Source organism: Dermochelys coriacea, chromosome 7 (assembly GCF_009764565.3).
Source record: "Dermochelys coriacea isolate rDerCor1 chromosome 7, rDerCor1.pri.v4, whole genome shotgun sequence".
NCBI classification, from domain to species: Eukaryota; Metazoa; Chordata; order Testudines; family Dermochelyidae; genus Dermochelys; species Dermochelys coriacea.
This window is the reverse complement of record NC_050074.1, coordinates 123,357,902-123,371,969: the sequence shown is the minus strand read 5'-3', so window position 1 is coordinate 123,371,969 and position 14,068 is coordinate 123,357,902. Positions and strand designations below refer to the sequence as shown.

The window sequence follows — 14,068 nt, the reverse complement described above, 5'->3', positions numbered from 1 at the left end:
CCCTCTAAGTTAAACAACATTACCATGTGTAATGTACTGCCCTTGTAAAATATAGTATAAAGACTGCATTGTTTTAAAGCAGCTCTGCTTCAAAGGGAAAACAATCTACAAATAGTCTGTGAATTGTGTGTGGCTTTTGTACTTGGAATATTGTACTTAATACTAGCAGAAGTTAGAGTGTTTAAGAACTGGTTATGCAACATCTAAAGCCTTTGATTGGTCTGATGAAGGAAAAGGGTGAGGTTGATTCAGATTATGTCTCTTTACTATAGGTCTCTAATGCTAAGCTTCTATAGCAGTGAGTCAGGACAGCACAGAGCTTTCCAGACAGCCCCGTTTCTTAAAGAATACTAGAAATGGGGTGTGGGTGACCTGCTAGGTCCCACAGACCTTGCCTCTGGCCATGCAGCATTGTACCTTACAGAACATTTTGTCATGCTTCTGGCTTCACGGTATAATTTTACTCCCATTCTTTATTAAACTTTATTTCCAGAACTTTTAAGTTCACTGGATCAAGATGAAGCATTGCATGCTAGGATCTGTAGTCTGTGGGCCACAGCTGTAAAATGGAGACACGGGTGGCTTGCAAATTAGCTATGTCCTTCTGACAAACTGTTGTGTCCTTCCGTTAGACAGCTTTCACGGAACTGATCTAAATAATCATTGAATTTTTCTGCTGCCTTTTCAAAAGGCTGACAATCGTTGGAATGTGAGTCTCGGGTTCTAAATAGGTACACTCTGTTTTTTCTCTTAGAAGCCGTAAGGATAGTTTAGAGAGTGAGAGCTCAGCAGCTATCATTCCTCATGAGCTAATCCGCACAAGACAGCTTGAGAGCGTGCACCTGAAATTCAACCAGGAGTCTGGAGCACTGATTCCACTTTGTCTAAGGTGAGAGGAGCTGGTTTCTTTGAGCTCTGCTTTAATGGCTACAATTCTGCCTTATGGCCTTGTTTCTTCATACAGATGATCCTGTATAGATTTTAAAAAGACCATAGCTGAAACGCTTTGCCAAAAACATTAGAAACAGATGACACCATCCACAGACCTGAGGAAGAGCTCTGTGTAGCTCAAAAGCTTATCTCTTTCACCAACAGAAGTTGGTTCAATGAAAGTATTACTTCATCCACCTTGTCTTTCTACTGTGCACATAAGTTCATCATGCCGAAATTATTTACTCTTTTTGTTTCCCATGTTTTATGTTGCGGGTTGATCGGCAGAGTTTTTTTGATCAGACTAATGCTGCTAAAGTATCTTATCAAACCAAGGGATGGCTCCTACAGTCCTGTCACAGAAATCCCTTAAGACATCAACTTTAACTTGTGCAGTTCTATGCAAACATTTGCTATCATTTATGCACACAGTTTTGTATATGCAAATTCTGTCACTTGTACACCTAAGTGCACATGTTGCACTGCACATATACTGTAAGCGTTGTATTTTGAGAAGTTGCACCTAAGGAGGGGATCAGGGCTTTGACTGGTTAATGACCTGTCTAAATCTCCAGAAAATTCAGCTGGTGATTTTTTTGTTTAAATGTTTTTGTCAGAAATTCGCAAAAAGAAAAGGAGTACTTGTGGCACCTTAGAGACTAACAAATTTATTAGAGCATAAGCTTTCGTGAGCTACAGCTCACTTCATCGGATGGATGTAATGCATCCACTAATTCTTATTGAGTTTACAATTATAATTTTTGTTGACTACTTTAAAATTAAAAATTCAATAAAGGATGCAGTAACTTGCCTCTAAACTTTTTTCTCTCAGATGTACTGGTCAGGCTGATATCACTAGATATTTATGTTTTGAATTGTGCAGCATCATAAATTAAGGGCTTGTCTACATGGGTACATCCAGGAAGATTAATCCAAATGACAAAAAGTGTGAATTTGCTGAGGGTTAGTTAAACCTCATTAAACACCTGTGTGAACACCCTCATTCAGAATTAAGGCCACTTTAATTCTAATTAATAGCACTCACATAGGGATTTAATACGATTTAACTAATCCACTTCAAATTCACACCTTTAGTTAATTCAAATTATTTTTTCTGGATGTCTAGGAAAGATAGACATGGGGCTAATGCACTAGGCTGGGAATAGAATATGAATTCTATCCATAGTTGTTTACACCAGGTCACATGGGAAGCCACTTAACTTCTCTGTGCCTTAATTAGCTCCAGCTGTAAAATGGGGATAACATATTCACATCTCACTCGTGCTGTGAACTTCAGTGCCTTTGGTGTGGCTTGAGATGCCTACATGGAAAGCACCATCACAATAAAGTATTATTTATTATAGATGAACAAACATGTTTTTCTTCTCCTAAACATTTTAGTTAAAGAGAGTCCACTGGCACAGACTAAATTTAATAAATTACTAGCTAACAGATTAATATATAACATGAGCTATTAATTTGCAGAAGTTAGGGCCAGCTCATTATCCTAGTGGAACTGCTTTGTGCCACCACAGAAGAGATGTGAATTCTGTACTCAGTCCTGCTGGTGTTCTCTGAGCTGATGGAGTTGGGAGTTCTGTGCCTTATGCATCAGTGGCGGTGACTGGGGACTGGTGCGAATGGGATGCTAGTAAAGTCCCATTCAGTCTTCCTCGGATAGAAGCATTGTAATGCAGAAGTGGAGCCTTGGGACTGAGGGTGTGAGAGCACATATGCTCTTCCAGAGTTCCAGAAGAGACTTGTGACCCGCACTTAAGGGACAAGGCTGTGAAAGTCATTCGTACATTCACTGAGAATTCGTGGTTACTAGGGTGTGATGTATTCCTAAGACTGATCACAGATGCTCCAGTGTATATCCTGTGGTGGGTCTGTACTGATCTGCTTATGACCTCTCCATTTATGTATGTGTATTCTATTCTCCAGGGGCAGGCTGTTACATGGACGGCACTTTACATATAAAAGTATTACAGGGGATACAGCAATCACGTTTGTATCGACAGGAGTAGAAGGAGCCTTTGCTACAGAGGAGCATCCTTATGCAGCACATGGGCCTTGGTTACAAGTAAGAGCCTCTCCTCCTGTTTCTTCTTCTTCCTCTTTTTACCTCCTTCCTTTTCAGTTCCTTCAAAAAACAATCCCTGTGTACAGGTTTCTCTGGCCTACAAATCTTACAACAAAGCTATACATCCTGCTGCAGCTTCTCTGACGATAAACACCTGATTATTATATGATACTCTCAGTAGCTCCAGAAATGATTAAAAATGTAGAACTATTCCTAGTTAGGTGAATGGAATTGGAAATCTAAAACATTGATTGGCAATTTCTAATATCTTAAATGCATACAGCAATTTTCATCGCTGAGCCCCAGATCACTTTACAAATTCTACATATTTTGGTTCCTTCCTCCTGCCACTACAGTGCAAATACCTTAGGGGTAAAAGATAATAGGGGAATTCAGGGAGGCAGAATAGAGTTACCTAAACTAGTAGTTAGCCAGGGCCATCAGGGTTAACAGCTTAATCTTTTGGAAAAGTTATGGGCTCTTTAATCATCAGAAGTGTTCAGGAACTCTGTCTTACATTGTCCCCAAAATAGGGCACTAACTGCAGCACATCATCCTATAGCACCCTCACCACCTCAAATCACTGCACAACTTCCTGCACCAGCACCCTAGACTTCCCTTGGAGTTTCCCTATCCACATATTAACAAGGGTCAACCCTGGTTATCTTAAGACCACCAGTGGTGGGATGTCATAGCCATTTCCTAGTTTTGTTTATGGCCAAGCAAAAATAAAATAGCTTTGGGAGGAAAGCTCCATTTCTAAAGAATTAGACACCTGGTGCACTCACTCTTTCTGTTTATTGTTCACTGTCCCTCCAAGGTGCACTTCTGGTTGAACACTATTTAGGATCCTACTGTTCCAGTATCATAATTAGGCTGGCTATGTCTAGTATTCAAGGCATCACAGTGTATATGTTCACAAATCTGCAGAAAACCATACATGCAAATCTGTAACTCCTAAAGGAACTGATTGGGTAGTGCAGCACTCTTACAATGATTAACAGGGAATGGTCGGTTTAAGGGGTGGGTCATTCACTGTTTGGTGCTTGTGCTCACCAACACATGACACACAGGATCTTGTGACTGTGTTAACTCCAAACATAACAGTATTTGTTTTAGTTTACACCACGTCCTGAAATGTATTCATGTGTAGAACTGCCAGGTAGCCTCTAAAGGGTGGAGAACGGCAATAATTATGCCATCATTCAAGCATATAACTAATATTAACCCTTATGGAACGAGCTAATTCCCAAAGGTCTGTTACTGGGGTCACATGGGGTTGCTGGGAAGGAAGGAAGGTTTCTGGTTGGTGGGAGGTAGGGTGGGGCTCCTTGCAAGAGCAGTCCCCACCTTGCTTCCTGCACTGGGGAACTTCTTTGGTCTTCACTTCTGCTTTGACCTGCTCCCCTTGCTGCTGGCCACTGCCCCGTCCCTTAGGTTAGTGCCAGCAGAGGTAAGGAGGTCAGACTGCAGATAGGCAGGGCCCAGCAGGGAACACTGACAGGCATGCCAACATTGTGTAGAGCTGGTGGGGTGCCTGAGACTCTTGATTTAATGTAAGGATCCCTTTTTCAATGAGCAGCAGCTGAGGGATTGGGAGGGAAGATGTGAGGTCCTAAAGACAAGTCCATTGGCTTCAGCCTGAGGGGCGAGAGAAGTTGTGGTACGCAAGAGACATAGTGGCAATTCTCAGGTCTGGTTTCTCCTCTTAGCTTTTGGAGTCGCAGGGCCTGAGAGCACTGGTGCTATCAAAGTAAAGCCTGGAGAGGAATCCTCGCATCACTCTGCCAAGACCTCAGCCACACAAAAGCATTGATGGGCTCCAGAGGGAGTCGGTCCGTGGCTGAAAGCAGATCACTGTGGTGTGACTGCTTGTTGTGAAGGAGTATAAACCGGGGGGTTGCATAGAGGAAGGGAAACGGCAAGCCTCTCCTGATGTAGACTTTTTCCATACCTTGGGGAAGGAACAGTTTATGAGGGTCTGAGAAGCCCTGGGTATGAGTCCTAATAGACAGGTGTTTCTTACCACCAAAACACCACCACAGCTGGCACTATTTGGTATCATTTTGGGCAGTCTCGGCAAACGGATCAAGGACTGACTATGGACCATGGAGACAGAACACCCCACTCCTATAAGTAGTTTTTCCAGCTCAAGTTTAAGGCATATTAGTGGAGGAGTACATGTGGAAGCTTGCCATGCTGCTGTCCACGCTCTGGGGATGATTAGGTTATTTCATTCTCCCGAAGCCGTCAAAATGGAACCTTTCCCAAGTACTTGGCATATTTTTCCTGCAAGTAATGTTTAATTATTTATAAAAGCTAAATTCTAGTAAAGGTCTATCATGTCAGCCTGGGTTATTTCTTAGCTTTTTCCATGCTCTTGTATTATTGAATACAAAAATTATTTTGATTCATAAAGGTACTGACGTATTCCTGAAATCCTACTTGTTAATGCTATACATTTTGGCTATGTGTTAGCTACTGTGCCAGTCTCTAACATTGCACATGACAAAGACTTGCACAAGGCTTTTTGGCCCTTCCCCAGAACACTGGCTGTCCCAAGGCAACAGCAACAGCAGCCTGACCATAATGCTGAGCAAAACCTCTCTCCCCGCTATGGGGAGAGTCGATGCTCCAGGTGCGCAAAGAAAAGATAAGGAAGAGGTGCCCATCCTGACTCTCAGGGTTAGAGAGTTAAGGCTGGTATTCCCAACAGCTTCAACACAATTAATTTGGGATGGTATTAATATGTATTAACGGTTCTTGGGACAAATTGTCTGGATGTGCTGAACCTCTCATTGGAAATCTCGCTTGTCTATCTTTAAACCTGCTCAAGGTGAGTGAGAGTGATGTATGCTCCCCCCCTCTTTACTTGAGTCCGTTTAGAGAGTATGTGTGAAAATTTGCTGTTGAAATTAATCTGTCCCAATAAAGTTTGCCCAAACCTTTAATACATATTAATGTTATCCTAGGGTAGCTTGTGTCAAAGCTTGTCGACATGCCTGCATCAGCCGTTGGGAATTACTATCCTTAGCTCTCAAACGCTGGGAGTCAGGACTTGCTTATGCAAAACATTTCAGCTTTAACGTGGCATTCCCTACCTGCCTAACACAAGGCACACTGCTCCTGACCCCTATCTTGCTTATTTGGAGCACTTACTCTCTCTAGAGAGATGGTGAGTGATGGTGATGATTTCTGCCCCTGCTGCTCTGGGCAGTCATTGTTCTAAGAAGGGAGCCTTTGATCGTGCACAATGTAAATGTTACCCATAAGCGTTTGCTGCAGTACCTGTTAAATATACAAGCCAATCTGTGTAGTACATTTAAGAAAAATACTATGGTAAAAATGTCCATTAGGTTGCACAGTCAAGCACTCCGAAGTTAGGAAATGCCTGAAGTAAGACTGCCTGTACAACCATAGTTTGACTACCTTATGCATGCGAATTATGATACAATCTCTAATTACATGATCAGGTTTTCTCCACTGGACCTGTCTCACTCACTGCACCGTGTGGACCAGGCTCTGGGAATGAAGTAGGGCTGTGTAGTGAATGCAGCTGTTTTCTGTAGGACCTATATAGCATTTATTTAATACAGCTTTGAAACTTTACGGTGCAGAAGAAAAATGCTGCTTTTAATCATCTTAATTTAAATGGAATAAGCACAGAAACAGTTTCCTTTCCTTGTCACATGTTTTTTTAAACTTTCCCCTTATTTTGTTGTTAGTTTACATTAAATACAGTACTGTACTCTGTGTGTGTGTGTGTGTGTGTGTGTGTGTGTGTGTGTGTGTGTGTGTGTGTGCGCGCGCGCGCGCGCACTCCTGCCTGATTGCATATTTCTGGTTCCAAATACAATTTATGGTTGACCGGTAAGCTCATAACTCTGAGGTTCCACTGTAATTGAAGACTGTATCATAATGTGTACACAAAAGAGATCCGAATTAATATTGTGTGGGCAGCTCTGGTGCCACTATGGCCCCTGCAGCAGGGAGGTATAATTGCAAGAAAAGTACTGCTCAGCCCCTGTATCCTTGAGCTGGAGCATGCTCTGTGGGGCTGGAGCATGCTCAGTGAAGATGAAATCTTCAGAGAATTTTGTTACTAGCGTCTAATAAGCTTCTTTGAAACATACAAATGGCAATTTTCAGAGGCTTATAACTCTACCAAATTTGGGTAGATCTTCATGAGGTCAGCAAAGGCACATCCTTGACCCCAGTGGGACCACCTGCTAAATTTCTAAAGTCCTTCCTCCAAAGCATGGAGTCACTAGGGCTTCTCAACATAACAAGGGTAAGAATTTTTTAACATTGTCAAAAAGTATTTTTCCTAAACTTGTTCTCTGAAATGACTGCATCGTTCTTGCTAGAACCTTTCCAGTGAGGCACAGATACCGACATTGGAAATTTCAGTCTGAATGGTTAGAGTGGCAAAGTTTATAAACAGGTGAAAACAGGACTTTTTATAAGTATTAGGAAACGTTAACTCTAGGCACAGCTACCAGCTGTATCTGTAATATAACATATGTATAGTACTGTGTCTAGGGCATCCATCATGCTAGTACTATAAACGTGATAAAATTGTACAAGCAAACCATGAAGCATATTGTATTATCACCTCCTGTTATTTAATGAGACCCTATTAAGATCATACATTAAAGATAGAAGAACCTATTGGGTCATCTAGATCCTCCCCCAGAAGCCAATGGAGGATTGTTCCTGCGGTATGTTTTCTAGTGCTTCATCCAGTCTCATTTTGGATGACTCAAATGTTTCTACCTCTTCTTAGAGAAATTGACCATCCCTCAGCCTAATGCACCTTACTGTCAGGAAGCTTTTCCTGCTAATCAGTCTAAATTATCCATTAATTTCAGCTCTTTACTCCCTAGCTTTTCTCCCAGCCACTGGTAACACCCTAGAGAAGTCCTTTCCCTCCTTACCACTTGCCCCCTTAAAATGCATGGACTGTTATCTTATCTCCCTTCAGACCCTTGTCATCACTGAGCCAAGCTGTACATAGTCACACAGCAGTGATCCTATCCAGAAGATCGATAGAACAATGTTGACAGGCTCCAAAGAGTACCCTTCCCCAGGGCAAGTCCAGGTGGAGTTTTAAAGCTGATGAAACAGAGTTGGGGAGTCCTGGCAGCTCCTTAGTGCACAGTGACCCTCCTGGTAGAAAGCATTTCAAATCATCATGTACTTCTTCTAGCAGAATTGTAATATCCCTGAATGCAGCAGTATGGTGCCTGGGGCATGTGTAAATATCTTTTCCTTTACAGGGAAGGTCCATTAGTTTCCTTGGAGTATAGCAATGGGATTCCACGCCCCAGAGAAAACCCCCTTGTTTGTTCACAGTATTAATGTGAGTGACACTCTGGTGAAAACTATCATGAAATCATACAGCATGGTGTCTGTTTAGAACTCGTGTCCTTTTTCATATAGTGCTGTTGCATTACAGAAAATAAGTAGACAAGGTTTCTGTCCTGAGCTGCTTGCAATCTAAATGAGAGACAGCACAATGAAAGGGGGAGGGGAGATGAGAGAGCAGGGGGGTCTGCTCATGGCACACAGCACTATTTACAAGGAGTTTGATTAGTTGCATTTTGAATTAAAGGAATTCCTTCTTCTGCTATACAGTATTAATGGCAGGAATTCAGCAGGAACACTTTCAGTGCTGTCTGCTCCCAAGAGTTGCAGGAAATTAGCCATGTTGTTGATGAAAGGAAGTAGGCCACAAACTTTGGAGCTGCTGGCTCATCCAGTCTAGAAGCAGCAGCTTTATGGATGGAGGATTTCTTAGGGGCTTGTTATATAACTTACTTTGGGGTATATTACAACATTTTACAAGCCAGGCATTCTGAAGATGAAAGGTGCTGTGGTCTGCTTGCCAGCTGAATTTGGGGGGCTCTTTCCTGATCAGAGATTTACCAACTGTGGCAGACTATAAACAGCTGTATGAAATGTACTACTGTAGCCTGGGGTCAGAGCCAACCTGTTTCAAGTTAAGAATTTCAAGCCCTTGCAATGGATTTGAACACCAGAAGTGAGAGATGGTGCATTAGTCATGCAGTTGCACCTGTAGACTTTAATCTAAGGCTATGATTTTGTCTTAAATATTTTTTGGGTGCCAGTCATCATAGTATGGAGGTTGATCTACAACTTGTCAGATGTGGTTAATAGACTGAATTTTGATCTTGGGCACTAAGTAACACACGTGATATACAGTTCATGCCATACCATTGCTGGTTAAGTACAAAAAATCATGCTAACAGTGTAGGTGCCTCAGTCATCAGTGGGGATCGAACCTTGGACATTCAGTATAAAAAGTACAAACCCACTCCCACCTGAGCTATGGAAGTAATTCATTAGTTTAGTAAGCAGCAGAATATTATCGTTGCTGAGGCTAACCTCTAGAGGGAGACATCGCACACAAAGCCAGTGTATTACATAACCATAGAGATTTTAATCATTACATAATATAGCATTTTTAACATGGCTCGCCACACACAAGTTTCAGTAGGGGTTGCCAAACTTTGGCCCTTCAGTTGCACTTTTGACACCCTAGTTTAATGATAAAATTGTGGACTTTCTCTTCTATGTTTTTGCAAGCAATATGTGTAACAATGTAGCAAGGGATTTGCAGAGCCACAGCATATATATAAATTGGAGCCTGATCCTCATAGCTGTGAGTTGTGGGCGGGAACTCGGGATCTGACCCAGAAAGCTCCTGGCATGTCCCTGGTTGTGTGGTGTTGAGGGAAATGTTTTGGAAACACTGGCTGGATTCTTCAGCTGTTGCTTGTGAATATTGCAAGTAGCCATTACAAAGGCGGAATGACGCTCCAGTGTGTGAAACTGGTGGCAGCAGGTCCGTAGGGCGGAATGTTTGTGCGCAGTTGCTGAACTATGAAAATACTATGTTATAAATCTATGGCGCTTGTCTGACATCAGAGGGAACACTAACTTGTTTTCTTTGCCAGTCGTGGCTAAAAGATTTCACAGTAGGAAAGGTCTGCTCTGAGTAGAGGCACATCCAGCTTTGAATATGCAGAAAGCCATTTAATTTGGCCTCCAGATTGCACAGACTTTCTCATAGCTGCATCACAACAGAGAGTCTGTGTTATTCTTCAGAGAGCAAATAAGCTGCTCCATCGTTTATGATCTCCCTGCAGTATCCTGTTGATAAGATCTGGTAACTGTTCTCAAAGGAAGACTCTGGGTTCAGGTCTGAATACACAAAGAACAGGGCCTATTTGTTCAGTGTGAGCTTCTAAGGTTTACATCCCAAAGGAAATTAAATTAGATGCCTAGAGCTACGATGGTCTGTCCTGTTTATTTGCTGGAATGTCACCTTTAATACCATGCACATCTAATGTGTGTGTGTTCATGTGGTGGTGTACTCTGCAGGCATGGGCATGCTAAGAGGACTAAAAACCTAGGAAGTAGTGTGGGGGGGGCAGTAGGTATTGATTTTTATTGATATTCAGGCTCTTTGTAAGTATCAGAATAAAAGGAGCTCTCCTCTGTATGAAGATCTACTTGCTGATCACATGGATAGGATCTGCGTGGTCTGTGCATTCCTGCTTTGATGCCTTTATTACATTTTGGTTGGGCTAATTCTACTGGGAGGAACCTGGTTTCAGCGTGTGTCCAGTGTAGCTATGTTTTTAGCCTCTAAATCTTTTCAGCAGTTAGATGTGCCCAAATGCTATGGTAATGGATACCTATCCCCAGCACCCTCCAGAGACTATGATGGTGAAGATTTTCCCCAGCTGCCTGGTCTAGCAAACCATTTTTTAAAAGATGGCTTACAGGCATTCCTGAGACACAAGAACACACTATACATTTGGCTGTTCCGGACTTCCAAAGCTCCTTTCAGAGGAAAGAAGGCCCTGTTCACCCAGGACCAGAACTGTGCTGGCTAAGAGGCTTTGTGCTCTTGTTTCAAGTGGAGTTAGTTGATTGCTGGCTAACTGAAGTTAACGAACACAATTGCAAATGCTAGTCTAGATACTCCACATACGTTTGTTCCAGGATCCAAACCATGGTGGTTTACCCTAGGGGCTGCACCTTCTGTCCTTTATTCTGTACACATCCTTCCCTGCTCACACCCATTGAATTTTTTCATTCCCTGCCTTGTTCTTCTCTGGCCTGCAATGAGATTGGTTCATTTGTGCATGTATTTTTCCTTCCCCTCTCTCCTCTGACACCCTAGATATGTCCCCTGGGCTCCTTCCCTATTAACCATGGATTTTATTCCTATTGCCACATCTGATTTTTATCATTCTTGCCATCCCCACTGCCCTATAGCCCCCCCCTTTTTTTTGAGGCTCGTTTTTGCTCATCTGTGTCACTGCTGAATATGTATTTCCTCCTTGCCCACTCATCTGATTGCTTTTGGTGCTGGTTCCTTCCTCTTATTTGCTGCTGTGTAGTTTGCTATGTCTGCCATATCCTCTGTCCTCCACTCTCCACGCACTGCCCTGTCACTCACTGCCAGGCTACACCTCCACAGAAGCTGATCTGCTACATACAGAGTCCCAGAGCCCTCCCTAGACAATCCTTGCCTGCTGCACCATCTTCTGAGTTAACCATGCAGGTGACTGTTCTGTTTCTGAGCATGGATGGCTTTGGTTGTATTTGTGAGTAAGCAACCCTTTAGGTGCTTCAAACCTTTCATTGACCAACAGGTATTTCCAGTTTAGCATGCACCAGGGCTACCATCTCCGCCAAAGAACTTGCCCACTGTAGTATAAACCAGCCCTGCTGTAGTGCTCATAGATGTTTGGATTTAGTGTGCCAGCCAAAGAGATGACAGTCTAAGGCCCAGCCTACACGATAATAAACCCGGAATCATCTGATGGAGCCAAAAAGCCTCATGGAGCGTGTGGTCTGTGATGTGATGCCGCTGACACCTACAGGCTGACTCCACTGGCAGATCCTGCTGGGCTTCAGAGGTGGCTCCATGCCACACCACAAACTGGGTGCTGAGTCTAAACTCTAAGTTAGACTGAAAGCTCTTTGGGGGCAGAGACAGGATCTTCTTTTGTGTACAGTGCCACTGCCATGTATGATAGTAGCTGGAGTGGCCAGTGCCTTTTTTTTTTGTCCATCTAGCCAATTCAGGGGTTCTCAGATTGTGGGCCATGGGTTCCTAGTGAATAGATCAGAACTTACTAGGGAATCTGCAGCATCAGTGCTGTTCAGTGCTTCCCTCTGCGAGCTCCGTGCTGCAAGGAAGGCTGTCAACAAGCAGCACTCAGATAAGCTCCAGTTTGGAGCTGGAGGGGAGCAGAAAAGGGGTGGAACTGGGGTTGGCCTCGCTCCCTTTCAGCACTGGGAGCTGGGGAGAGTTGCCTGAGCAATGGGAATGCAGAGCTGAGGGGCCAGAGGGGAGGAAGTGGGGGACCCATGAGTGGATTTAGAGAGGATGAGTGAGGAGGAGAGAGAATGCAATGCAGGCAGAGCAAAGAAGCAGGAATGCCAAGCAATGTAGGATGGAGAGGTGCTGGAGACAGACTGTAAAAGGAAAGGGTGGAGTGAAGGGAGGAAAAGGGAACACAAGGAGAAGCAGAGAAAGAACAGAGCTGTGAGCTGCAATTTGCCAAGTTAATAGCCTGCTGTCTACCCAAACCCTGCAATACCACGCCCAGCGCCCCTCACCAGACCCATGTGTGGTGGTGGTTTCCTTGTCTTTGACTCTTCCTCTGCTTGTCTCCAGCATCCTACCCCTCCTCAGCAGGGCTTGTATTTATCTCTGGCCCTCTAAAAACCACACCGAAGAGAAGTTGTGTGTGCAGGCACCTTCTGATATGGCATGTTTCTTTTTAAGAGAAGGGCGAGGGAGGATCCTGTGAAGGACTGGTTCTGCCCTTAATACAGCTGATGTCAGTGGGCATATCTGACTTCAGTGGAGCTATGTTGAGTTACACCTGCTGGGGGTCTGGCCCTCTTTTTTTTGAGGGGGGTGTAGTCAGAAGTTATAGTCCAAGGAATTTCATGTTTGCTAATCCTACCCTGGAAAAAGTCTGAGTCTTTGCCCTTCTACCTCACCCCTAAACTCTCATGCCGACTAGCAAGGCTGGGGGGAGGGGAAATCATTCTGACTGGGAGTTGGGGGAGTTGCGCATTTGGGAAGGACCAGTGACTGGTTTTCAGAGCCGAGTCTGAGAGCCATGCTGCATATCCCAGAACCTCCTGCTCCTGGCTTGGGCACCTCTCTGAATGCCTCCCCTGCTGAATCTATGGCTTTTTCTAAATCATACACCATTTAACAAGCCAGGTCTCCAGATCAGAGTCCTCGAGGTGCCCAAAATGCAGACTCTGTGCAGGTTCCAGGCTGTCCTGCCCTGTCCCCGTGCACCAACTGTAGCCCAATTATACTAGAGACTTAACTTCAGTGTGCCAGATGAAAGTGTCTCTGTTTTCCACTGCCTTCCTTTGCAATTGTTCACTTGGCCCCTTTCTGCCCTCCCCTGCCTCCCTTCCCTCCTTCCTCTCTGAAGCTGAGCCTCTAATTTTAGACGTAGGAAGATAATTGATGGTAGCAAAAGATTGCCTTGTAATCTTAGCATTTTTTGCAGTGGTTGGGGTTGTGGGGGGGAGTAAAGCCAGGAGCTAGAGGCCTCAAACCTTTGTGTCGCCAAAGAAAAGTATGTACAGTCTCCCCTCTGTGCAGAAGAAAGGAATCTGTTGCTTGGCAATTACATAAAGCTTGGAGTGTAAAAGAGTAAACTAGTGTCTCCCCCTTGCAGATCCTGTTGACTGAAGAGTTCGTAGAAAGAATGCTGGAAGACTTAGAAGATCTGACTTCTCCAGAGGAAGTAAGGCTGCGTTGCTCCTATATCTGGCATCTACTGGCCGAGAGAAAAGCGGCACAGTTTGCTTGTTTTGTTAGTTTTTGAGTTTGGCAGCTTCCAGCCCTTCCCACAGCTTCAGGGCTCAGCCACCCTTTGAGCTTGCTGGCATAAACCAGGCCACCTGGAAGTGAAGAGACTGCAGAGGCAATCGGGGAGCTGCAGCTCATCCAACACAGCCCCAAAAGTGGAGGGTGTT

General features: G+C 43.9%; 1 protein-coding gene across 2 annotated transcripts in view; it reads left to right on the top strand.

The window, feature by feature from the left end:
• Positions 1–14,068, top strand: part of SUFU (SUFU negative regulator of hedgehog signaling) — a 116,539-nt gene that overhangs the window by 91,081 nt on the left and 11,390 nt on the right. For both annotated transcript variants that reach the window (XM_038409187.2, XM_038409185.2), the window contains exons 9-11: positions 755–889; positions 2,875–3,013; positions 13,768–13,836. In XM_038409187.2, the coding sequence (XP_038265115.1) occupies positions 755–889; positions 2,875–3,013; positions 13,768–13,836 (343 nt within the window). The remainder of the gene's footprint in view (positions 1–754; positions 890–2,874; positions 3,014–13,767; positions 13,837–14,068) is intronic.